The following is a 25,766-nucleotide window of genomic DNA, read 5'->3' as shown; positions in this document are numbered from 1 at the left end:
ACTGACAAGGCAAATTTGTTGACGTGTTTGCATGGAAACTCAGTGAGTCAGGTGGCACCAGAGGAGAACGTTTTAGATGACATTTCCACCCAGGACCTTTCCAGGAGGGTTTCAACACATTCTGACTTGGGGATTGTGTAAAGGTTTTTTGAGGAGTTGGAACATGTTGCTTGTCCTTTCAAACCTAAAATTTCCAGTTTTGACTATTGCACAGTGATAGTTCTTTATCGCAATTAGGGGGTCCTCTGATGCTTGCAATCCATGCACTAATCTCAGATCTTGATAGAGGCCATTGGCCAAAATGATTTCTTCATCATGTCAAGTTTCAATATAAAAGTGCAAAAGATCTTTAAGCGTAATGAATTACTAATATTGTTCACTGTTGCTTGTAAAATCCAATCTAATTTAAAAAGATGGAGAATTATGCTTACTTGAAAAATCTGTATGTGTGGTGTTGCACATTGTAGGGAAAAGAAATGGAGAACATTCCCTGGGTTAAAGAGGCCGAGAAATCTCAGGGTGTGTTACTGCAATCTGCTAATTCTATTCCCTTTAATGTGTGGAGATCGTGCTGTCATAGTTGTTTCTAATTAAGCTTATCAGTAGGAATTTACACATCTCATTCTGTGGCGAGAATACTTGAGACTACACATGTTTCTTTAAATGTAATGTTGACAAGTTTTAAATCCTAAAGCAATTCATTTTTGATGAGACCTCCAAAAACCCAAACCTATTTATCAGCGAATCATCTCTGTCATCCCATTCCAGTTTCCCCTTCCTCTGTACCATTGCCAAATTTGTGAACATCTGCCCCACGGTAGTACATATCTTGAAAATATACACTTGTTTTTCTGTCAAAGGCTTATTTCAAAAGTTTACATAGTTTTCATTACACACATTGTCCATTGATTTTTGTGTTGGACGATAACATTTAAATGTGTTAATTTATTTGGATATGGCAGTAGGAAGACAGTGTAGCCTTTCACTGTATCCCGTATTTTCTTGAAAGTATTGACTTTTCTTGGCATGCAGTTCCATGACCTTTCATGGCCATGAGAGTAGAAAGGCGAGCCTTTGCATAGAGTGCAACTTGACCATGAAAGACACACTTTTCAGCGTTCATTTTCAATGCAGTTTACACTTGCTGATTTAAAGGTTTTGCTTGGGAGAGCTTTCTGACAATGAACAAACTGCTGGACTTTTGTTTTGAATAACTTCAAGTTGAATTAACAGTTAACACTTATTCATTTGATTTATGTTCTAGTACTGAATGCATCAGTACATTAAAAAATATTGAATGGCTTGAGTCAAATGTAGATAAATGGGACTGGTATAGATAAATTAGCATGGAGATGGTGGCCTGAAGAGCCTTTCTGTGGTACGTCTCTTATTTCATTGCGTGTACAGTCAAAATAACTAGCTTTTCAAGTTGTTGCTAAATGATTTACTGTGCGTTTCAGTTCCTACTTTCTAGACCGCATATATAACCCTGAAACCATTTGAGGTACTATTCAGGGTTTTTTTCTGATAGAAGAGCGTATTTGTGACCGAGTACATGTAATGGTGTTAAGGTCTGTGGTTGCAAAAAGGAAGTTGTGGTTTTATCTTTTTGCCATCTTTGCTCATTTCTGGTGTATTTCAATTGAAGATTATAATTGATTATTATCTTCCCTTTTATTCATGCGCAACACCTATATTCAGAAATATTTTGCATTAGCCTTTTCTACAATATAACATTTCTAGATATGATAGCCTGATGAGGCTGTCATCTATGCCAATAGACAATAGGTGCAGGAGTAGGCCATTTGGCCCTTCGGCCATTCAATGTGATCATGGCTGATCATCCCCAATCAGTTTCTGCCTTCTCGCCATATCCCCTGACTCCGCTATTTTTAAGAGCCCTATCTAGCTCCCTCTTGAAAGCATCCCAAAGCATAATATGTATGTCTGGGATTAGTAATTCCACTTTGCAAGAATGTTGCATTATTTTAAATAACTGCAGTACTACTTATTGCATAGAAAGCATTTTATCAGGATGCATCGCAGCTTGGTTTGGGAACAGCTCCATCCAAGACCGCAAAAAATTGCAGCGAATTGTCGACGCAGCCCAGACCATCAGACAAACCAGCCTCCCTTCTATTGACTCCATTTTTACCTCACGCTGCCATGAAAAGGCCAGCAAGATAATCAAGGACGAGTCGGACCCTGGACACTCCCTTTTCTCCCCTCTACCATCAGGCAAATGGTATAGAAGTGTGAAAACGCACACCTCCAGATCCAGGGACAGTTTCTTCCCAGCTGTTATCAAGCAACTGAATCATCCTACCACAACCAGAGAGCAGTGCTGAACTACTATCTACCTCTTTGGTGACCTTCGGACTAAACGTTATTCCATTATCATGTATCTATACACTGTAAATGGCTCGATTGTAATCGTCTATTGTCTTTCTGCCAACTGGATATCACACAACAATAGCTTTTCACTCTACCTTGGCACACATGGCAATAAACTAAACTAAACTGCTGGCAAAATGTATACAAACCTTAATTCATGGAATACTAACTTTTCATTGTGCGTAGTGAAGGTATTCATATGAACTTTATTGTGGATATTACATGAGCCGTTTTTATTGTTGGTTTTGCATGAGGTGTTTCTATGAACTAAATTTGGATTGAGCAAATATTGCACCAACAATAATGAAAATGGATATTTTTTTATTTTCAGTTAGTCCAAAGTCTGTTTTAGGGGGAAACTTTTACTTTTCTATGTGGGGGAGGGGGGCAGGGTAAGGGGAAAACCGTATCCCAGTCTCTTCCTGGCGGGGATACGACTATTTCTCTGAGTCGCGTCCTTGCCCCCCACCTCGCGGCCTACCAGCTGGATCGGAGCGGCCTTTCCTGCCGGGGACTGGGAACTGGACCAGGGCTGCTACAGCGGCGGCACAGCGCTGGAGTCACCGCGGAGCGGGCGATGCCTACCTGGGTCGCTGTTTGGAGCTCCACAGCGTTGGGCCGCTGCTCCAACATCGTGGAGCTCTGGTGCGGAAAGCTTCCAACGCGGGCGGTGCTGAACAACATCGTGGAGTCCTGGGGCTCCTTGCAGAGGGTCTCCAGCAGCAGTCTCCACCCGGCGCGGCCTACGGACTTTGGGAGCCGCTGACTCCGGTAGGAGGGGGCCGACTCTGGTGTCCACGCCGCTGAGGACGTCCCGCAGCCCCGACGTCGGACTTGTATCACCCCGGGGAGCGGTCCTGGACATCGGGCCGCCTGTAGCTGCAACTGCGGAGGGCTTGGGGAGGCCCTGACCACGAGGAACAGTGGAGGAAGAGACTGACTTTGGTGCCTTCCCACACAGTGGGAAACTTTGATTCTGCTGTGTGGGGATGTTTTATGTCAAATTCTATAGTGTGTTGTGTTCTTTATTTTTATTGTATGGCTGTATGGGAATTTCATTTCACTGTGCCATCTGGCACATGTGACAATTAAATGTATCTTGGTTCTGAATTTTCCTACGAGAATTGTTTGTAATTTTAATGTCATTTGTGCAGGTTTTCTATTTTCTTCTGAATTCCTTGTACCATGCCTCTCTAATCAAAATATAATCATTAAAGCTTAACAAGTTTGTAGTAGATGTTTTGAAAGTTGTGCCACAAAGGATAAGGGAGGTGGTTGGATTTCCTCAGTTTTAAATTATTGTTATCAGGCAAATGTGCAATGTGAATATTATTTTATACTTCTCAAACTGAACCTGTATTTTCAGATCTGTTAGAGTTCTGTAGTACCGCAGTCTACCTTGTTATCAGAGGAAAAGTTAGTGAATGAAAATGTGAAGATGATTGGGTTGGTGACTTTTCTTCTAAGAAACACTGGTTACGCACATTGTCGTGATTGATTTCCCATAATCGTCATTAGCTCTTTTTGTCGTTGGGAGTTCATAAGATGTGCTTTTTAGCTCAAAGGCAGAAAATCCAAGCAAGGGAACTAAAATTGAGAGTACAGGAACAGGTGTCTTGCATACAGCAAATCAGACAATTGATAGAAAGTAGTGATGAACCAGTATGTCACAGTAATCACATATGTCAGAAAGAAATGGATTTTTTCAGAAAAAAAACTGAATTGAACAGTAATGAGAGAAACTGAGAAGTCAATCCTGATCTCGGCCGTTAACATTAGCACGTAAGGAGTTTGATTGTAAATCTTGAGATGACTGTTGTAGCTTATGTCTTGAAGTGTGGTCCAAACCGAGGAGATCAATATGGGGGCACAGCATTCCAAGAAATAACATTTGGCTGAGTTCCAGCATGGTAAACTAAGTAGCAGCGGAGGATAAACAGTGTTACTTGTACTTAATAAACCTTGTGTGCATACATTTTATTACGGATTCAACAGATGTTTAAATAATTGCATTGTCCTATCTTATGGTGTTTTTGTAAGGAGTGCAGGGAGAGGGGGGTCTATTTGTAAACCAGCACTGATATATTTGGAGCACAATAATGAATGGTTTTCCAGTAAAGTTCATCTATGGGATAAACTGTTAGTGTTAAAATTAGTTAACAGTATTGATTTGACATGGATTTTACAAAGGTCCCTGGAAAAAAAAATCTGGATATGGATGGGAGAAAACCAAAGGCTTTATATCTTAAATAATAGCAAGAATTGGAGCAACAGATAGAGATTCTGAATCAGGATGGATTGGAAGTAAAATGTAATAGCTCTTTACCGTGGCATTTGTCTCGCTTTTGCATGTATTACCATCATGTCAAAATATACATATACCCAGTTTGTGGAAGGATCAAAGTAGAAATGAAAACGGGACAAGGAAAAAGCTACTGAAAAAGGACAGATTTGTTGGTGATAAGCTAGCTCTACTAATGGAAAATATTAAAGTTTACAATTTTTGATAGTTTGAATTTTTCAGCAGTGGATTGTGAATTGGTCATTGGTGGCAAGATTAATTAGGACAATGTTTGGGTTAAACTGCATACAATAAATATGTGGCCTAATTGCACTGTACAAATTTGCATTAGAAGATGGAGGATATTGGCTGAACAATGTTTGTTTGTTTGGTATGGGGTATTATGCTGAAAATGGGTGCTAAGTACAGAGGAGATTTAGCTTTTATAGTTTTGAAATACAAATTTAAAAATGTCTATCCATTTTTCCCACACTACCAAAACCAATCCGGGCTTGCCATTTTTTTTTTTTATGGGTCTTGGTGAGACCACACCTGGAGTATTGCGTACAGTTTTGGTCTCCAAATCTGAAGAAGGACATTATTGCCATAGAGGGAGTGCAGAGAAGGTTCACCAGACTGATTCCTGGGATGTCAGGACTGTCTTATGAAGAAAGACTGGATAGACTTGGTTTGTACTCTCTAGAATTTAGGAGATTGAGAGGGGATCTTATAGAAACTTACAAAATTCTTAAGGGGTTTGACAGGCTAGATGCAGGAAGATTGTTCCCGATGTTGGGGAAGTCCAGGACAAGGGGTCACAGCTTAAGGATAAGGGGGAAATCCTTTAAAACCGAGATGAGAATAACTTTTTTCACACAGAGAGTGGTGAATCTCTGGAACTCTCTGCCACAGAGGGTAGTTGAGGCCAGTTCATTGGCTATATTTAAGAGGGAGTTAGATGTGGCCCTTGTGGCTAAGGGGATCGGGGGGTATGGAGAGAAGGCAGGTACGGGATACTGAGTTGGATGATCAGCCATGATCATATTGAATGGCGGTGCAGGCTCGAAGGGCCGAATGGCCTACTCGTGCACCTAATTTCTATGTTTCTATGTTAGTGAGTTATAATCAGATTGGAAGTACATCATTTGATTATCGGGATAAAGCAATTAAATTGGATTACGTGTGCGCAAAGAAGGAATGGGTTTTTGAAAATAGTGTCAAAAGACTGATGAAAGAAATCATGAACAGTACAGTAAATCAGAAAAATGTAGTTCTGAAGGAAGGTGATTGACTTGCAATGAGAAGTATGTTCTATTTCTTCACAAATACTTTTATCTGCCAAGTGCCAGTATCTTCTGTTTATATTTATAAAGAGAAACAGTAATTAGGAGAAGGAAGAATGGAATCTGAATCTAATTTTAGCAAATATTTGATCGTGGCACTTATGCCAATTTATATATGATAAATAAACAAAACAACAGGGAATTGAGCACCTAGCTTCCCCTTTAAACTCTCAACCATCTAAGTACTGAGGAGATTCTACATTGTCCTTGTGTTCAGTTGTTCAGTGGTTCCTTTATTATCACGTGTACCAGGTACAGTGAAAATCTTTTTATTGCATGCAGATCAGTAAGATTTTTGACACACATACGTATAATAAGATTATTGATATACGTGCAAAAAGATAGCGGAGTCAAGGGATATGGTGAGAAGGCAGGAACGGGGTACTGATTGTAGACGATCAGCCACGATCATATTGAATGGCAGTGCTGGCTCGAAGGGCCAAATGGCCTATTCCTGCACCCGTTGTTTATTTTCTATAATACGCCTCCGGTTTTCTGGCATCCTGGTTTCCAGAACCTTGCCGGATTGATTATCTGTTTTGCCGGACCAACAATTCACCTCTGAACAACTAATTATGCCTCTCCCATGTCTCTAAAGTACTAGGGATTCTTAGAAATTTGGATTAAACAAATATTAAATGTAAATTAAATTTACTGCTCAATTTGCATTAGTTAACGAGTTGTCCTCGGAAGTCCCGATGAGGGTCAGATCAGTGACTGCCAATGGGGTCGAAGCACCGCTTGCCCAGCAGGCTCGCAGCCCCTGGAGGGTGTAAACGAGATCCCAGGTCGAGATCAGTGGCGTCATCCGTCCTAGGCGGCGCATAATTTTCGGGGGGACTTCTGAACTCTCATACCGCCAAGTTGATGGTGCTGTTAGTAAATTGGACTGTCAGGCCACGGAAATCCCGATGAGATAGAGATTGGCCGCCTCACCCAACGTAGGTGACACATTTTCAGGGGAACTTCCAGGGGGGATTTTAAGTGCGCTATCAAAATTTTGTCCCGATTAAATCTGGTGCCAGGCCATCAATTGCCAGAAGATCAGTGGTGTACCTGTACATAGAAACAGCCCACTGAGTCTATTAGCAAGAGTAACCAGATTTTGCCACCATTTCACAATTCCAACTGCAGCTGGACATAAAGGCCTATTGCTGAAGTCCTGCCTCCCCGTTCTCTGCCCCTACCTCACTAATCTCTTCAACTCCTCACTGTCCCAAGGAATTGTCCCCTCCGCTTTCAAAACTGCTGCTGTCACACCAATCTTAAAGAAACCTGGTCTTGATCCATCTCTCTCATTAACTACCGCCCAATCTCAACCCCCCCCTTTCTTTCAAAAACCCTGGAGCGTATCGTTGCGTCACAACTTCATTCCCACCTCCTTGCGTATAACCTATTTGAACCCCTCCAATCTGGCTTTCGCCCCCTCCATAGCACAGAAACTGCTCTCCTCAAAGTCCTCAACTCTGCTGACACTGGTTCCCTCAACATCCTCATCCTCCTCGACCTGAGCGCAGCATAACATCTTGTTCACCAGACTCAAAGACTTCGGCATTGAAGGTTCTGCACTCAGCTGGCTCCGTTCCTACCTTTCCAACAGATCCCACTTCATCTCTCTCCATAACCACACCTCTGCTACAGCCACAGTCACTCAAGGCATTCCCCAAGGCACCGTGCTTGGCCCCCTCCTCTTCATCATCTACATCCTCCCCCTTGGTCAGATACTCCGCCACTTCAACCTGGACTTCCACTGTTACACCGATGACACCCAGATCTACCTCGGAACCAAATCCCCCCACAACCCCCCCTCCCATATCAACACCTGTTTGTCAGCTATAAAAACCTGGATGCAACATAACTTCCTCAAACTCAACAGCGATAAAACAGAATTCCTCCTCATAGGCTCCAAATCCACACTCAGCAAAATCAATAACCCCACTCTCACCATCAACGGCACCACTGTCTCCCCATCTCCGCCCTCTCCCGCAAGCTTCACATCCGCCTTGTCATTAGACCCCCTCCCTTCACCTCCGCAACATCCGCCAAAATCAGAGAGCCCCCTTCTCACACCTCCGCAACTCGCCAAACTCATCCATGCCTCTCATCTCCTCCCTCCCACCTGACTACTGCAAAGACTTCTCCTTGGCATCATCTCCTCCCGACTGGACTACTGCAACTCGCTTCTCCTTGGCATCAGCTCCACCTACATCAACCGACTCCAACTGGTCCATAACGCAGCCGCCCGACGTCGCCCACACCTACAAAATCCTGGTCCTCACATCACTCCAGTCCTCAAACATATCTTCACTGACTTCCCATCTCCCACCGGATCCCCCTACCAACCCTCACGGTCCCTCAGATCCACATCAGCCGGTCTCCTCTCCATCCACAAGTCCAACCTCAGCAGTTTTGGGGACAGAGCCTTCTCCAGGGCAGCTCCCAGGCTCTGGAACTCCCTCCCCCAACTGATCCGCAATTCCGTGTCCCTCACCATCTTCCAGTCCCGCCTCAAGACCCATCTCTTCACCTCTGCCTACCCTTAGCCCCACGTCCCCCTCCCTTTTCATCTGTGCTTGAATTGCCTCGTATTGTGTTTTGAATTGAATTCTGTCATTAATTTGTGTACTAGTCATGTCTCTACTATTTATTTCATTCCGCTTACATGTTTTTCCTCTACTTGCTAAATTTTTGTAAGGTGTCCTTGAGACTCTTGAAAGGCACCCATTAATAAAATTGTTTATTATTATTATTATTATTATTGCAGCTGTTGCCTCCATCCGATCGTCCAGCAAACCGTCGTCCCTCTCCTTGCTCAGCCACTTTCACCCTTCATACCTGAGAGGTGTTTCCCACAGCTAATCCTGAGGGCGGCGAAAGTGAGACTCCCGGTTACTACTTACCAGCCCTTTGTCCAGCATCCAACGCATTGCGTACTCTCTCCACCTCTCCGGTTCCTAGGCTTCGGATTGGGGCAGGGTCAGGACTCAGTGGCATCCCTCGCCTGGTTCTGTGGCATGCAAGCCAGGCATGCTGTCTGAGTGTGGCCACTACTCGCTGGGACCTCTGCTGCGCGGCTCGCCGCTCAGAATCAGTTTTTAAATTTGTTAACTACTCTATTTTATAAATGCTTCTGCTGTGCCAAGTAACTCCCACATTGATTTGAAAACTATTTAAATCATCACTACTGGAAGTTTTATGGTATGACTATTTGCGGGTTGGCTGGTTAGCTTTTCATATTGTCTTGTCGTCACACAAACACCAAACTGTGCAGCTGTATCTCATAGTGAACTCTTTGTAAGATTTATGTGATATTTTATCAATAACAATCTGATGCAAGTTAACTCTTTAGGCCAAGTCAGTTAAGCCAAATATCACGGAAATGTTAAATTTTACAATATTTTCCCACTATTATTACTGAGAATCCTTTTGGTCAAACATTATGTAGAGGCAAGGGACAGTGGATGCTAGTTTACCAAACTAAAGAGACAATGTGCTAGCATAACTGGCTGCATCTCCGAAGATCATGGTTAGGTGACATTTTAGGTTGGAACCCATTTTAGGTTGGATCCAGCGACGCTGAGGGATACAGCTCATCCAGGGCCAACCTGAAAAAGGGAATCGGGAGCGCAAAACTCAAACACAAACGGCAGATCGAGGAGCATTTTCAAAACAAGTCCGACTGACATTTTCAATCTGTCACTGGCCCAGGGTGTCGTCCCTACTTGCTTCAAGACCTTAACCATTGTGCCAGTGCCCAAACAGTCAGCTTCAGGGAGTCTCAATGACTTCCGCCCAGTGGCACTCACCCCCGTCATCGCAAAGTGCTTTGGGCGGCTGATCTTGGCTCACCTCAAAGCCAGCCTCCCCCCCCCCACACTGGACCCCATCAGTTTGCCTACCGGCCCAACAGGTCTACAGAGGACGCCATATCTGCCGCCCTACACTCTGCCCTGACCCACCTGTACAACAACAACTCCTACATCAGGTTGTTGTTCATCGACTTCAGCTCCGCATTTAATACCGTCTTCCCCGCCAGCTTGATCACCAAACTCAGCGGACTTGGCATCACCACCTCCTTCTGCAATTGGACACTGGATTTCCTCACCAACAGACCACAGTCTGTTAGGATCAACAACCTCACCTCCTCCACTCTAACACTGTGTGCTCAGCCCTCTCCTCTACTCCCTCTTCACCCATGACTGCGTCCCTACGTTTGGCTCCAACGCCATCATAAATTTTGCCGATGACGCCACGGTGGTAGGACTGATCAGCGACAACAACGAATCAGCCTATAGGGAGGAGGTCCAGAACCTGGCAGCCTGGTGTGCCAATAATAACCACGTCCTCGACTCTAAGAAGACGAAGGAAATCATCGTTGACTTCAGGAAGACCAGAGGTGGCAGACATACCTCCATCCACATAAACAGGACTGAGGTGGAGCGCGTCTCCAACTACATTTCCTCGGGGTACACATCTCAGAGGATCTGTCCTGGACCCTCAATACCACCAAACTGATCAAAAAGGCGCAGCAGCGCTTTTACTTTCTGAGGAGGTTTAAGAAAGCTCACCTGTCCCCCCAGATCCTGTCCAACTTCTACTGCCGTACCATCGAAAGCATCCTGACCACCTGCTTCACGGTATGGTATAGCAGCTGCACCACAGCTGACCGGAAGGCACTGCAACGGGTGGTGAAAACCGCTCAGCACATCATCGGTGCCCCGCTCCCTGCCATGGATGCCCTCCACTGCAAACGGTGTCTGAGACTGGCCGGGAAAATCATCAAGGACCCCTCTCACCCTAACCATGGACTATTTGCCCTCCTCCCATCAGGGAGGCAGTACAGGAGCCTCAGGTCTCGCACAAGGAACAGCTTTTTCAATAACAACATTACAATGCTGAACTCACAGTCCCGTCACTAGCTATCTTTAGAGTCTCCCATTTGTACACATTTATTTGCCTATGTACCAGTTTAATTCATCCACAGTCCACACATTGTTAACCAGTATTATTATTTGTATTTTTATTTTGTACTTTTATTTTTATTTCTACTATCTTGCACTATGACCAGACGCTAAACTGCATTTCGTTGTACCTGTACTCGTATTTGTGCAATGCCAATTAAGTTGAATTGAATTGAATTCTTCAAACTGTAGGTGTTGACCTTTATGTACACATTCCAAACTAAAATGCTGAATTTAAATAACTGGTTTCTTGAATGTTCTCTGGTATCTCCTGGATTTGAATTATTTTTAGTGTGTTTCTAATGATGACTGCAAATCAAAAACAAACTACAGATACCAGAAAAATGGGACAGAGTACTTTAAATACTCAACATTTCATGCAACAGCCTTGTTGGAGAAAGAAATAAAATAAAATGTTCAGGTCAGTGACCTATTCTGGTCATTGATATGAAATGCTACTTCTGTTTCTCTTTCCACAGAATGCTGCCTGAATTTCTATTTATTTCCATTACTGTTGTTTGACATCAACATTAGTCATTTATAACTGAACATGTTCATGACCTTTTTCCAAAAGCAACTTTTCTCTCCCTTTGTAACCTGCAAACTACTGTCAATGTTGTATTAAATTAAACTCGGGCAGTCTCTGGCTGATTAAATCCCTTTTAAATGAATTAGAGAATTGTCAAAGCTATAATGAGGAGTCTAATTTATCTTGGTCCTCTCTTATTGCTTTGCTTAAATTAAATACTGAATCCAAATAAATCACACAAAGGCTAATGAAAAACTGGAACTCTTTCCCCCAAAGAATTTGCTGGATTTACCTGGTGAAGGAAATTAAGGTTAACAGAATGAAAGGAGTTTGGTAGAGTTGAGCTAAAGATCTATATGTATGAGTGGAATAGGTTCAAAGGGTTGTGTAGATGGCTTAAAGCAGTAACTATGTTAAAAAAAAAAAGATTTTTGTCATTGTTAAATTACAGACTCGAGGAAACAAAATGTGAAGGCAATTTCTAAAAGCTGCAATTAATCAAATTGAGAGCCAAAATGTCTATTAATGCTAATGGGATATGATAAATACATTGGATTTTTTTTTCTGCAGTTATTGATCAAGAGATTTGCACAGCACTTTGTATGGAAAACTCTCTTTTAATCTAGGTTTCTATTCTTCGCAGATGTGGCTTTAACTGATACAGATTTTGCACCCTGAAGATTTCTAGATACTGTAGGTGCAATATTGTGAATGTCCTAATCCCATCCTCAATGTATATTCGTGCCAGAGTGAGACACCACAGTGGAAAGGTGGCCACTCCTGACATTTCTGCAGATGCTACACTGGGTGTTGGAGCAGCAGAGTGAGAGAGAAATGCCAAGGTTACAAGTTGGTTGGAGAAGGCAGAGCACACCCAGTGGTGATACACCTACAATCATACATCCACTGATTCCCCATTCCATTTGGCTGGTTGACTAATAATCTAGGAGAGTCAACTGACCCAGATGCGTAAGAAAGAACTGCAGGTGCTGGTTTAAATCGAAGGTAGACCCAAAATGCGGGAGTAACTCAGCTGGTGAGGCAGCTTCTCTGGAGAGAAGGAATGACAATAAGTGCAAGAGGACGCCATTTGGCCCTTCGAGCCAGCACCGCCATTCAATGTGATCATGGCTGATCATGCCCAATCAGTACCCCGTTCCTGCCTTCTTCCCATATCCCCTGACTCCGCTATTTTTAAGAGCCCTATCTAACTCTCTTGAAAGCATCCAGATAACCTGCCTCCACCGCCCTCTGAGGCAGAGAATTCCACTCTCTGTGAGAAAAAGTGTTTCCTCGTCTCCGTTCTAAATGGCTTACTCCTTATTCTTAAACTGGTTCTGGACTCCCCCAACATCGGGAACATGTTTCCTGCCTTTAGTGTGTCCATGCCCTTAACAATCTTATATGTTTCAATGAGATTCCCTCTCATCTTTTTAAACTCCATGTCCTCATTCTTTAGGAAACGGGTTCCCCTCTTCCATTATAGATGAGGCTCTCACTGGGGTCTCCTCGATATCCTGCAGCTCTGCTCTCAATCCCCCTCCCCCCCATTCGTTTCAAGGACAGAGTCCACCTTGTCCTCACCTTCCACCCCATCAGCTGTGGCATACAGAATATAATCCTCCAACATTTTCGCCACCTCCAACAGGATCCCACTACTGGCCAAATCTCCCCATCTCCACCTCTTTCTGCTTTCCGCAGAGACCGTTCCCTCGGAAACTCCCTAGTTAACTCGTCCTTTCCCACCCAAACCACCCCTTCCCCAGGTACTTTCCCTTGCAACCGCAGGAGATGCAACACTTGTCCCTTTACCTCCACCCTCGACTCCATCCAAGGACCCAAACAGTCATTCCAGGTGAGGCAGAGGTTCACTTGCACCTCCTCCAACCTCATCTGCTGTACCCGCTGAAGACTTTTCTAACTTCAGATAGCCCTTGCTTTCTCTCTCTCCATCCTCTTCCCCTTCCCAGTTCTCCCACTAGTCTTACTGTCCTACTACATTCTATCTTCTTTCCCGTCCCCTCCCCTGACGTCCGTCTGAAGAAGGGTCTCAACCCGAAACGTCACCCATTCCTTCTCTCCAGAAATGCTGCCTCACCCGCTGAGTTACTCCAGCATTTTGTGTCTACCAACTGACCCAGATTATGCATGACTCAAGCAAACTATCACCTGCCAAGCAATCTGCCACCAGTGAAATTAGTGATTTCATCATGGAGCCAGTGGTGAAGTTTTGGAACTGCAGATGATGTGGCCTTGATTACACTCATAAGATTTCCTGGTATTAAAGGAATTGGGAGCATTTTGATAGGCAGAAGAAAATATAATTTAAGAGGAAAAGTAGCTATGATTTGGTTGGCACAGCAGGCTCAAGGAATGACTTTTTCCAGCTCCTGTTTTCTGTCTTCCCATGAACCTCCCATAAAACATGTTTTTTTTCCTTCTCATCTTCCCAGCATATAGACATGTTCAATAGAGACTTCAGAATACAGAATGACATAGTATATTTTAATCTTGGACCGAATTGCTCACTAATCCTTGCAAAATTAGAAATTACTTATGCCCTTATGTATGCAGATCAAAGCACTATAGATTTTATAACAATTTTGAGACTTTTGACCAACAGTCTGTTAATCATGGAGAACTATCATCAATTAATATTATCTCTAGCGTAAAAGTTCCATTAGAAGATTGCAGCCTGTTTCTTAGATCTTTGTCATCTCGGCAGGAGACTGCCTTTGAAGTTATATTGATGCATGAGCACGTTGTACTTATTAGTATAAAATAGGATACTGATGGTAGAAAAGTTTACATATGACTGTATATGATCTCTTAAAAGCTAATAAGACCGTTTCTTCATAGCTCATTCTTTGAACACTTGCTTTGATTGCATTGTTTTTCAAAGTAGACCCAGGTTCCTGTAAACTAGCTTTAACAACGTCATATCTATAAAACTTTATGCTCAAACCATGCAAATGTAAAGTTTACTTCTCACTCAAGTATTTATATAAAGTATGGATTAAGCTTTGGTGATTACATTCATAGAATGATGAGCTGCTGCTCAGCTGGAATTACTTTTCCGATTTTATTTGTAAAAGGTTTCCCACAACATGTCTATCAGAGTAACAGTTCTATGCAGGATCTGTCTGATGACTGTTCGTTAGTTCTTTAACAGTTTGTTACTTCTTTAACATGAGCATTATTATTTATTGAATCATTTGTCTTTTCAGAAAATCGAGCTTTAATCTTGGATAATTATCTATTGTGTCAAGAATTTGTTCTTGCTGTGTTCCAGTATTTTATTATAATAATGACTGCAGAGTTTTGGTCTTTTCCAGTGTGGTCGGTCTTGGCAAGTTTCTTTGCTGCTTAATGTGGACAGACAAAATGTTTTTGTTTTTTTGCAGTTTTTGAAAGCTGATGTAGGACTTTGCATTTTATTTGCCGTTTATTCCTCTGGCCATTAGCACTATGTCATTTTTTTGTTGAATCTGTGCAAATGTTTCTTTGGAATAAAAGTACATTTTAATGTTGTACCTCTTTCCGAATGTGTGTGCATATTCTTGAAATTGGATTAGTTTAGCAAAAAAAAAAAAATCTCTTAAATGGTACTTGTTAGTAAAATTGTATGTAAAAGACCCTTAATTTTCTTCATTTTGCATCCAACTGTTGTTGACTTTGGAGTTGTATATCAAAGGCATCAATTATATAAATTATTGAAAGGTTTTGCTAATTTCTCATTCCTTTTAATACTTAAAGTTCAACAATGTTGATGTCACTGTTGAGAAATGTGACCATCTTCAGAAAGAATTTTACTCACTAAAAGCCATTTAGTGATTTAGCGTGTGCTTAAAAGTATCAACTTACCAAGATTTCAATAAGGTTGACGTTACATTTTTGCTGCATGCCTCAGTTACCTAGGATTTCTTCAGAGTTCTTGCAACAGCATTCTGCAGAGATTTTTGTGGATGCAATGCTTTTCCTGTGGTGGCTGGGTAGAAGTAACAGGACGGAAGTCTTTCTGGCATTCATTCTTTCTCAGCAATTTTAGTTGAATCTGGGCAGTGGGCCAGTGTGCACAAGACAGAGTTCAGTAATGTGCATCTCCCATTACTTCACTGATCAGCAGTCTTGTCTGCAGGAAGTGGTCAGGGTTCTTTTTCCCCCCAAAACAAAATATAGTGCACTTGTGAGACAGTAATGTCAATTTATTAATGATGAAACTGAATTACAGCTAATATGATCACATAAGATACACATTGTTTTGGTACATCTCTTTAAAATAATCAAATTGCAATGAATATGGGAAACATCTGCAAATCTTTTCACCAGAGTTTCAACAGTGTTAGAATTTGGATTTTGGGACAGATGCACCATTAATATTTTCTGGGAAAGGATACTCTAGGCTTGGTATATATTATTCAAGTTCTGAAATGGCATAACTTTTAATGTTGACACAAGGAGCTGCTGGCACCAGTTTGCAGTGCTGGGAGCAATTTTTACGAGAACATGGATGGGTGAAGTTTCAGGTCGGGAGCTGATACATCACCTATACATGTGCTCCAGAGATGCTGCATTACCTGCTGGGTTACTCCAGCACTTTGTGTCTTTTGTGTTTAACTTTTAATGTTATTGAATAAAACAATTCCTGACATCCAGCTTGTATGGATCAATAAATATAATATTACATCCTTTTAATGTGCTATTTTCTGGAAAGGATGCTCTGCCTGCCAGCTGTCCTATAATGGGTTTCGCTTCCAAGCTGACAATACTTTTTTTTTTTAATGGTTTTATATTTATTTGCAAATGACAAAGTATCCCTCACAAAGTTAAGACCTGCTTTCAGATACAGAGAGAGGTGGTGATAGGCAAAGGCAGAAATTTCTGAAATAATTCCAAAACTTAGGGGCTAGACAATACACCTAACTAACCGTGTGAAGTGAAAAGCAAGCGGATGATGCATGAATACCGAGTTCCTGAGAGCTGTATAACTTGAAGGTTAGAGGTACAGAAGGCAAGGCCAAGAAGAATTTGAATCTTTCATAGACTGGACTAGAACCTAGGCAAGCTAATTCTTAAGAAACAGAAACTGGGGTTGACAGCAGCAGATAAGTACTACACCCCCACCGCACTATGCACACATCTCTCCCACCACCATAACCACCTTGCTCTTTTCCCCTCCTCCTTATGCTCATCCCCCAACCCCGTCCTATATTTCCCTTTTATATCTCTCCCCCCCCCCCCCTCACTACGTTCCCTTCCACCTTTATTCCATCCTCCAGCTTTCCATTTCACTCTTTTTTCCCCTCCTTATCTAACACCCTTTTGTCTCCTTTTCACCTCTAGCCTTTGCTGTTTACTCCATCCATCTGTCCATTTCCCCTCATTCCCCTTCCCACCCTTCCGCATGTATCCACCTATTACTATCCAGGCATTATACAAATTTCTGTAACCTCCCCCACTCCACTCAGTCTAAAGAAGGGTCCCGACCCGAAACATCATCAGTCCATTCCCTCCACAGATGTTGCCTGACCCACTGAGTTCCACCTGTAGTTTGTGTTTTGCTCAAGTGTCCAACATCTACAGTTTCTTGTCTCCAAAGCAAATTTGGTTGTTTTATGGTAACATTAGGATAACTTCCCAATGGGAAGATCGAGGATTGGTAGCTCGGCTAAAGGTTGAAGGGATGATAGTTGTCAAGAGTCATATGTTATGTAAGAGACATATGTTCTGATACAGGACAATGAAATTCTTACTTGCAGCAGCACAACGTATTTAAATATTGTACTCGGTGGACAACATAATAAACAAAAAAATAAGTTCAATATATATTAACAAACATTATAGTGCAAAGACAAAAACAATGCTCCCGTCCCTTGTGTTGGAATGCACAGAGGTTCATTTTAACAAGTAATTTTACAGTTTTAAACTAAAATATGCATTTACACCTGTGAGATTTGTTTCACAAGTGCAATATTGTAATATGTGCTAATATTGAAATATCCGCTATATATTTTAATGTCTTCAAAATTGACAGTAAAATGTTTCAATACTTGTTACAAAGCAATTTTTTATTTTACTGTTATGCCGTGTGGTATAAAGCAATTTCCAAACCCAATCAATAATCTTGTTCGCAACTCGATATTCTTAAATTAGAAAGGAGTAGATGGATCAGTGTTCCATTTATCAGGCAGTCAAAAATGGAGATGTATGTAAAGTCAGATAAACTTGAATTTAATGTTATCTAACTTGTTCAATTTGTTAATTCTATAAGTTACTGTATCATTGAAATATTAAAAAACAACCTAACTAAGCACTGACTTTATTTTTTCTTCCAGACTCTCTCATCAGCTGTTGTTCAAGTATTTGCAGCAGAACGCAGCTCTTACTGGACAAAAAAATGCTGTGGTGTTGCCTGCCTTATCAAAGACAACCCACAAAGATCTTACTTTATTCGAATATACGATATAAAGGTACGGTAAAAATCTTTTGTCCAATAATTGTTCGCTTCATTTAATGGTATAATAATCGGCACCTTTGGCTTCAGTGTTGCACTGACAGACTTTGATTCTCCTCTTTCTGAAGCTGTTCCCACCCAACTTGCTTTCCTACTCCTAAGTTAACTGATACCATTTGCAATGGTTTCTTCACTTATTCCTTTCTCAGTTTCATGACTGTTATCATCAATCTTTTCATGTAAAGCAATTTGTACAATTGTGGCCTTTAAATTACAGCCTTATCGCAACCCTTCCTTTCCTCTTGAAACCACTGCTGCCTTTCAGCCTTAATATAACTTTTGGCCCTATTTTCTCAACCATCTTGTTGAATTTGTTTGGGTGATTGGGGAAAAGATCGAAAGAGAAAATGGTAATTTAATTTCCTTCAATGTCCATGATTTGAGCCTGCTCTCACTCTTCAGCTGCATTGCTTCATATCTTTACTCTTTTCTCGTCGGTAATCAGCACCTCGTTCTGCTTTGTTCCTAGCATCCTTTTCTAGCAAACTTCCTGCTCGTGTAATTTTGGCAGGGAAAGAATCTTTATTTGTGTTAACTCTGTGACGTTGCCGTTTACATCACATGAACAGTTCTTTTCAATAAAAGCAAAAACACTGCAAAATTTCTCTTCAAATGGGCTGCCAGTGTGAAATGACACTGAAAAGAGGGAAGAGGCAAAAGCCAGCAGCCACAGAATGATGATTAGAATATTTTTTTTTTCAAAAGACAAACTACTGGAGTAAATCAGCGAGTAAAGCAGCATGTCTGGAGAATGTGGGTAGACAATATTTCAGGTTGGGACCCATCTTCAGACTGATTGTAGTTGAGGGAGAAAGTCTGGCAAGTGACAGGTGAGGGGGGGGTGGGGTGGATTGGCTGATGGCTGGACAAAGGGAAGATGTGAAAAGACAAAAGGTAGTAAGATAGGAAAGAGGAAGTGTGAAATGTGGAGCCAGAGGAAGGAATATAGGGAGAAATTAGTGCATGTGGGACACACAGAAGAGGTGGCGGGGGGGAGGAGGGGAGGGGAGATGCCTGTTTTTGCAGATTAGTCACCTAAAATTGGAAAATTCAATATTAATACCATTGGGTTGTAAGCTCACCTAGCGGAATACGAGGTGCTAGTTTGCATGTTGCTCACTCTGGCAATGGAGAAGGCCCAGAACAGTATGTGAATGGTAAGGGAAATTAAAATGGTTAGCAATCATTGGGGGGTGTGATATATTAAATATCAGCAGGGTGGGAAGGCAGCATCAGTGGAGAGAGACTGGTAATGTTTCTGTTCTGATAAAACTCCATTAACATGCTTTGGTAACTCTGCTTCTTTTTTCAAGCTGCTCCCTGATCTGCAGCATGCGGTGTTTTATGTCATCATCACTTGCAGTCTTAGATTTACATTCTTTTAATTCTAAATAAGGTGCTACAAAATCAGATCCCCAAATTTAGTATTTTATCTACCTATGTACTTTGGGAAATTTTTATTTTACTAATTTTTTTTGTTTTTGTCACAGGATGGGAGATTATTGTGGGAACAAGAAATTTACAACAATTTTATTTACAATCAGTCCCGATCATACTTTCATACATTTATTGGTGATGTAAGTTCTTTCACGATTTCTTATTTGAGTTTTGTGTATTTCTTTGATATATCATTGATAAACAAGTATCTATTGTAGGTGTTAAAAAGAACAATATTCTTACAGGAGTAATAAAAGTATGCTGCGGTTGATGTTTCTGTTTGATCACCAAGAGCTTTCTCACTTAGAATGAAATCACTCTTTAATTATCATCCACTTCAATTAGTTTTGTAATTTGTACCTTCCAATATTGCCTATTTTCCACTTTGATGGTTTGTATTAATTTTGTTTCTCCCTGATCTGACATTATGTGTGTGCTCGAATTTGCAATTAGTTGTGGGAAATTACTTCATTGATTTAAAGAAAAGCTCACAACAAGGACTTGTAATGTCTGTGAGAACTTTCTGACGTGTTCTGACCTGGATGCTTTCAAGAGAGAGCTAGATAGGGCTCTTAAAAATAAGGGGGATATGGGGAGAAGGCAGGATTGGGGTACTGATTGGGAATGATCAGCCATGATCACATTGAATGGCAGTGCTGGCTCGAAGGGCCAAATGGCCTACTCCTGCACCTATTGTCTATTGTGTTGTGTCAGACTTCATCCCAAGGGGAATGAACCCTGGTATGCTGTTGCCAATGTCACCAAACCAGATGAGTAGCCAAACAGTGTTGAAGTAACATGATGATCAAATGACTCAACTAATCAGAGACTTGGACTGTTCCTCTGGAAACGTGTTAGAGTCCACTACGAAACCTGAGGAATTTAAATTCAGATACTAAATGTTGAATTTTTTTTTAATTATTAATGGTGACCATACAAATATCCACCTGATCCACTAATGTCCTTCTGGTAAATAAGGTAATTCATGGCTCCAGACCCAATAACATAGCATTTGATTCCCCTTTCCATTCAGTAAAGCACTCTGTGTTCAAGGGTCAATTGGACCAGATAATAAGTACTGACCTTCTGTGAAATTAGACTCCGAAAACTAAGCTTACGAGTTGTTAAAGCAGCATCATTGTTCAAAATTTCTTTACCCAGTCATAAAAGGTTAATCATAAGGGCAATTGGCGCAGCTAATAAAGTTGCTGCCTCAGAGCGCCAGAGACCCGGGTTCTATCCCGATCCTGATCTCTGGTTCTGTTAGCATGGAGTTTGCACATTCTCCCTGTGACCATGTGGGTTTCCTCCGGATGCTCTAGTTTCCCCCCACATCGCAAAGACGTGTAGGTTAATTGGCTACTGTAAAATTGCCCTTGGTGTGTAGGAAGCGGTATAACATAGAACTAGAGTGATCGATGGTTGGCGTGGACTTGGTAGGCCAAAGGGCCTGTTTCTACTCTCTCTGAGCTCTGCATTCTTGCACCATTTAGATACAGAATTGTATATTTCCTCCCAAAATGGAAAGTTCAGATTTTCCAGTCTTATACTCTGTTCACCGGATCTTTGGGCACCCATTTGATTTATCCGAAATGGACACAAAATGCTGGAGTGACTGAACGGGACAGGCAGCATTTCTGAATCTTTGTCGTGTCCTGATTGTGTCGTGTCATCTTTCTAACTTACTTTCTGTTTGATATTATCATCAAACTTAATCTTGCAGCATCTTCTTTCAAGTAATTTATAGAATTTGTTTAAAAACAAATTGTAGCCTCAGCGCCCATACCCTGAGGTCATTCAATACTTCTTTCCAATGAGAAAAAGTTTTATTTGTTTCTATTGGTTCGTGTTAGCCCGCCAATCTTCTGTTCACAATGTTACTGATACTAAACGTTTCCTCATCTTTGGTCCTTCTGTTCGAAGATGTATAGTTTTCAAATATTGATTTTGCGATTGCTTCCTCCCAGTCAAGCCAAATTGGACTAAATTTTGCAAGTGAAGAAGAGGCAAGAAGATTTAGATATGCAGTTACTGACATAATTGGAAGACGGCAAAGAAGATCTGGTATGTGTTCTGATTGTATTTTAATAGTAACGTGCTTTTAAAGATGTCCTTCAGTAGTTCTAATTCTGGGTAGAGATCTATTAATTAATTTTGCCACTTTATTTCACACCATGCTCTTCAATAGACTTGGTAAAATGTAGTCGCTGAAAGTGTTCATGTTTTTCTTCTTGTGCCCTGTAAAATTAATCTGAACTACAAGCATTTGGAGAGACAACCAAATAATACTGCGAATGTAATGTAACCCAACTATCTAATTTAAGGTAATATTTGATTTATTTACTAATTTCAATATATTTTAATTTTTTTCTGTTCAACAGAGAAGAGACGTGACCCACCGCCTTTAAATGGTATGTATTTATCACTGATGTTAATTATATTAACTACTTTAAGAGAAAGCAAAATAACACAGATGTTGGTAATAGAAAATGCAACAGAAAGAAACAAAATAATGTATTTCTGATTAATGGTGTCTCATCAGAACTAATACACATTGTAGGTGAAAATGAAGCTTCTCTGAAAGGATGAAATGGGACTGATGAATTGCCAAATAATGTTGCCAGGCAACATGAATCACTTTATAGTTTTCAAAAAGTCAACATTTGAGTTGTCACAATAACTAATTTTCTTTTTCGGAAAATGTTGGAAACATTAGTTCCTATTTCTATAAATTATTTTATTTCTTGTCCCATCATTATTACTTTTGCCTTGGCTTATTTACAATGTTGTCATTTAATCTATGTCCCTTCAACATTTCCCATTTGCCATTCCATTGAAATAGCTTAAGATGACTGCATTGTCAACTTTTTACAGCTCTGATGAAAGCTTGCGCATCTGAAATATTAACTTTGCCTTTTGCCTTGCCTGAAAGTTTCAAACAACAGCTGTGTTTTGCCTTTGGAGATGAAAAGACAGATGGTATTCACATTATATGAAAGTGGAAAATACACTGCACTTGCAGTTGTAAATATTCTGCACTAACTTGCTCAGCCTGTTCAGACACCAACGCCCAATCCTGCAACATCTATTGGCAATAAGGACAAGAGCAACAGGTGCATGGGAACATTGCTGCCTGCAGGTTCCCCTTTAACCATTCCAGTTTCAAAGTATAATGCCTGTCCTTCATTGTCACTAGATCTAATCCCTGCAACTCCCTGCCTAAGAGCATTGGGAGTACCTTCACCAGAAGAACTATGAGAATGGCACGCTACATTCTGAAGGGCAGTTAGAAATGGATACTGGAAAATTAGCCCTCTATAACCAACGTTATGCAGAAGCAGTCCAGTTAATCTGAATCCCATTCCTCCATCCACAATCATGCAATTTTTGACAGTCACCTTCCTTTTATGGTCCCTAGTTCTAGGCCGGTTTTGTCAGTAGGGCCATTCCTTCTCCATCTTCATATTCTTCTCCATTCTCCATTTCTTCTCCAATTCACACCCTTCATAATTTTAAATAGCTTCGGTACAACCCCTAGGTTACAAGGGGAGCAACCCCAGCTTCTCCAATGTACCTCATTCCCAGAATTATTTTAATAAATCTCACTTACATTCTCTAAAGTGTTTACATGGGTCCTAAAACATGAGATCCAGAATAGACAAAATACTCATGAATTGTCATTGAATCAAAATGTATTTTTAAGCATTCATCATGACTTCCTTAAATCTGTACCTTTATTTATACTAGCTTCTATATGCTTTTTATTAACCACATCCTCAACCTGACACTGGTTTCAACGAATTATGTACTTATAACGCAAGGCATCTGTTTTTATATCTCTTTTTAGAATTCTTTTCAGTTTAAATGGCCTCTACTACTTTTTCCTATTAAAGTGTATCACCACATTTCTAAACATTAAATTCTATCTGCTACTCGCCTGCCCATTCATATGCCTGTCTATCATCTTGCAATCTATCATTATTCACCTCGCTACACTGTGCTTCTAGGTTTTGTTTTGGCTGCAGTTTTGGAAATTGCTCCCTGTACGTTTAAGTCATTTGAGATAGAGAAAAACTGTGATCTTTGCGTGTAGAATGTGGTCCTAATATAGACTGTGCAGAATCATAGGATCATTACAACCTGGATGGAGGCCACATCATCCATTGGCTTTACCCGGCTCTCTGAACAATCAAGTTAGTCCTATTCCATCGAATTGTATTCCCATTCCTATTCCTATTCCCTCCATCTGAAGAAGGGTCTCGACCCGAAGTGTCACCCATTCCTTCTCTCCAGAGATGCTGTCTGTCCTGTTGAGTCCACCGATTTAAACCAGCATCTGCAGTTCTTTCCTACCCATTCGCTAACACTTAGTCCGTAACCTATCTCATTGGATAAATCCTGTCTGTTTTTGACAATGATGATTAAATATGTTTCTACCACTCTTTGAGGAAGTAAATGCCAGGTGATGCATGAAAAGTTTTTCTTCATGTAATCCTTGGTTGTTTTGCAAGACACACCAAGTATATGGTTCTTTGCTATTCTGCCAATGGAAATAGTTTTTCATGTATTCACTGTCTAGACTTATAAAAACCTCAAGGGAACTTAGAGCAAGTTGAAGTATGGGTAGGACTATTTTTAAAAGGTGCATTTATGTACAAAAGAAAACAGGAGGCCCAGAGATTTGTGTCGGGTATGGAGGTAATGACGTTACTGAACTGGGTGATGTTATGGTGGAAATAAGAAGTTTGTGATGGAGCAGATATGTAAATGAAAAATCACTTCTCTGTTAAAATCAGTGCCAGAGTTGCAACGTCAGGCTTGACTTTGGACACTTCCAGAATGGCGATGATAGCCAAGGAGCTGAGTTTGTTACAGGGTCATAAACACTTTTTCTTCAATCTGACATCCATTTATTTCAGTTAATTTGTATTACAAGTCTGCAAGACTGGTGTTTGAGGAAAGGGGGAATCATACAATTGGAATGGTGATTTTTGCTGAGAAAAAGCACATGAATGAAAAATAGAAATATTGAAAAATGACAAAATGGAACAAGACCATTCAGATCATTGGATGACATGCCGAAAAAAAAGAGGTATTAAGGCAAATATCAATTGCCACCTCTTGTGCAGTGGGCCTTTGGATTACAGCAGTTCAGAATCATATAAATACATTTTAAATGTGATCTGGCATTTGGCCTCCACCTCCACCATCAATCTTTAGATGTTAAATATTTGCCTGAACTCGCCTCCACTTCCACCACTGCCTGGAATTTTTGACCCCTCTGCTAAAGGGAATGCGTCTTACCTATTCACCCCAAGTAAGGCTTCTCAAGGTTGTATCTCAAAATTAAAAATTCCTCTGGCTTTTACTATTGTAAAGAACACCAAACAGGTCAACCTAATTTAAATTTTATCATGTAGAAAGTTTACCATTCCTGGCATCATCTTTTGTGATCCCTTCGCCAATGTAATGTTGGAACCCTTGGTGTAATGTTGGAACTAAAACTAGTGCATTCTGCCTGTGGCCCAACTGGTATTTTGTACACTGGTTGAAATGCAAAGGAACAAGCCAATTAATTGGCAGTAGGAGTGGCAAGGTGGGGTTACCTTTGTGTAGGAAAGAGCTGCAGATGCTGGTTTAAATCAAAGGAAAATTTACACCCATAGTAAGTGTAAAACAAACAATGTTATTTGAATTGTTGATTGGCCAAATGCTTAATTCTGGTTTTGGCAGAACACTTTGAGCTTGAGGGTTGTGATCCCAGTATTTCTGGATTTCATGAGTAACATTTCTGTTAAATGCATGATAGGTGTTGAGGCTTCTTGCCTATAATGGTAGATAAATTACATGTGGACAAATTATTTATTGAGCCAATTCTATGAATTGTGCTTCCATCTTTTAATTAATTGCAGATTTAAATGGTCATATTGGAATGTGCTGTGATTTTTTTTAATGACATGGACCAGAACATTGTATTTTTAAGTGGAATCTAATAAGTTGTGAAATAGTATTTTGTAAAGTTGTGGGCATGGTGGCAGTTCCTTGATGTTTTGATCCACTGTAAAATAATTTGGTATCTAGTTTTTCACACAAAAACACTTGGGGTAACAAGTGTTTCACATTTTACCTTTCCAAGTTATGAACAGAACCATTCACTTACGCCAGAACACTTTTTGTTCAATTTGTGTATTGAAAAAGAAGCTTGTTAATGATTGGGGGAAATGTATAGTTTAAGTTTATTGCCTTGTTTGAGGATTATAGTGAATTATGATGCAACTTCTATCTCGCATGTGCAGAAGAACAGATC

At 40.8% G+C, this 25,766-nt stretch overlaps 1 protein-coding gene across 1 annotated transcript in view; it reads left to right on the top strand.

Annotated features, from left to right (window-relative positions):
* LOC129706188 (actin nucleation-promoting factor WASL-like) overlaps window positions 1–25,766 on the top strand; it is a 59,132-nt gene that overhangs the window by 11,244 nt on the left and 22,122 nt on the right. The window contains exons 2-5 of the mRNA XM_055650248.1: window positions 17,844–17,978; window positions 19,513–19,599; window positions 21,427–21,523; window positions 21,841–21,870. Coding sequence (XP_055506223.1) covers window positions 17,844–17,978; window positions 19,513–19,599; window positions 21,427–21,523; window positions 21,841–21,870 — 349 coding nt within the window. The remainder of the gene's footprint in view (window positions 1–17,843; window positions 17,979–19,512; window positions 19,600–21,426; window positions 21,524–21,840; window positions 21,871–25,766) is intronic.

The sequence above is a fragment of the Leucoraja erinacea genome, chromosome 19 (assembly GCF_028641065.1).
Source record: "Leucoraja erinacea ecotype New England chromosome 19, Leri_hhj_1, whole genome shotgun sequence".
Lineage (NCBI taxonomy): Eukaryota > Metazoa > Chordata > Chondrichthyes > Rajiformes > Rajidae > Leucoraja > Leucoraja erinaceus.
This window is presented reverse-complemented; position numbering and strand designations above follow the sequence as displayed.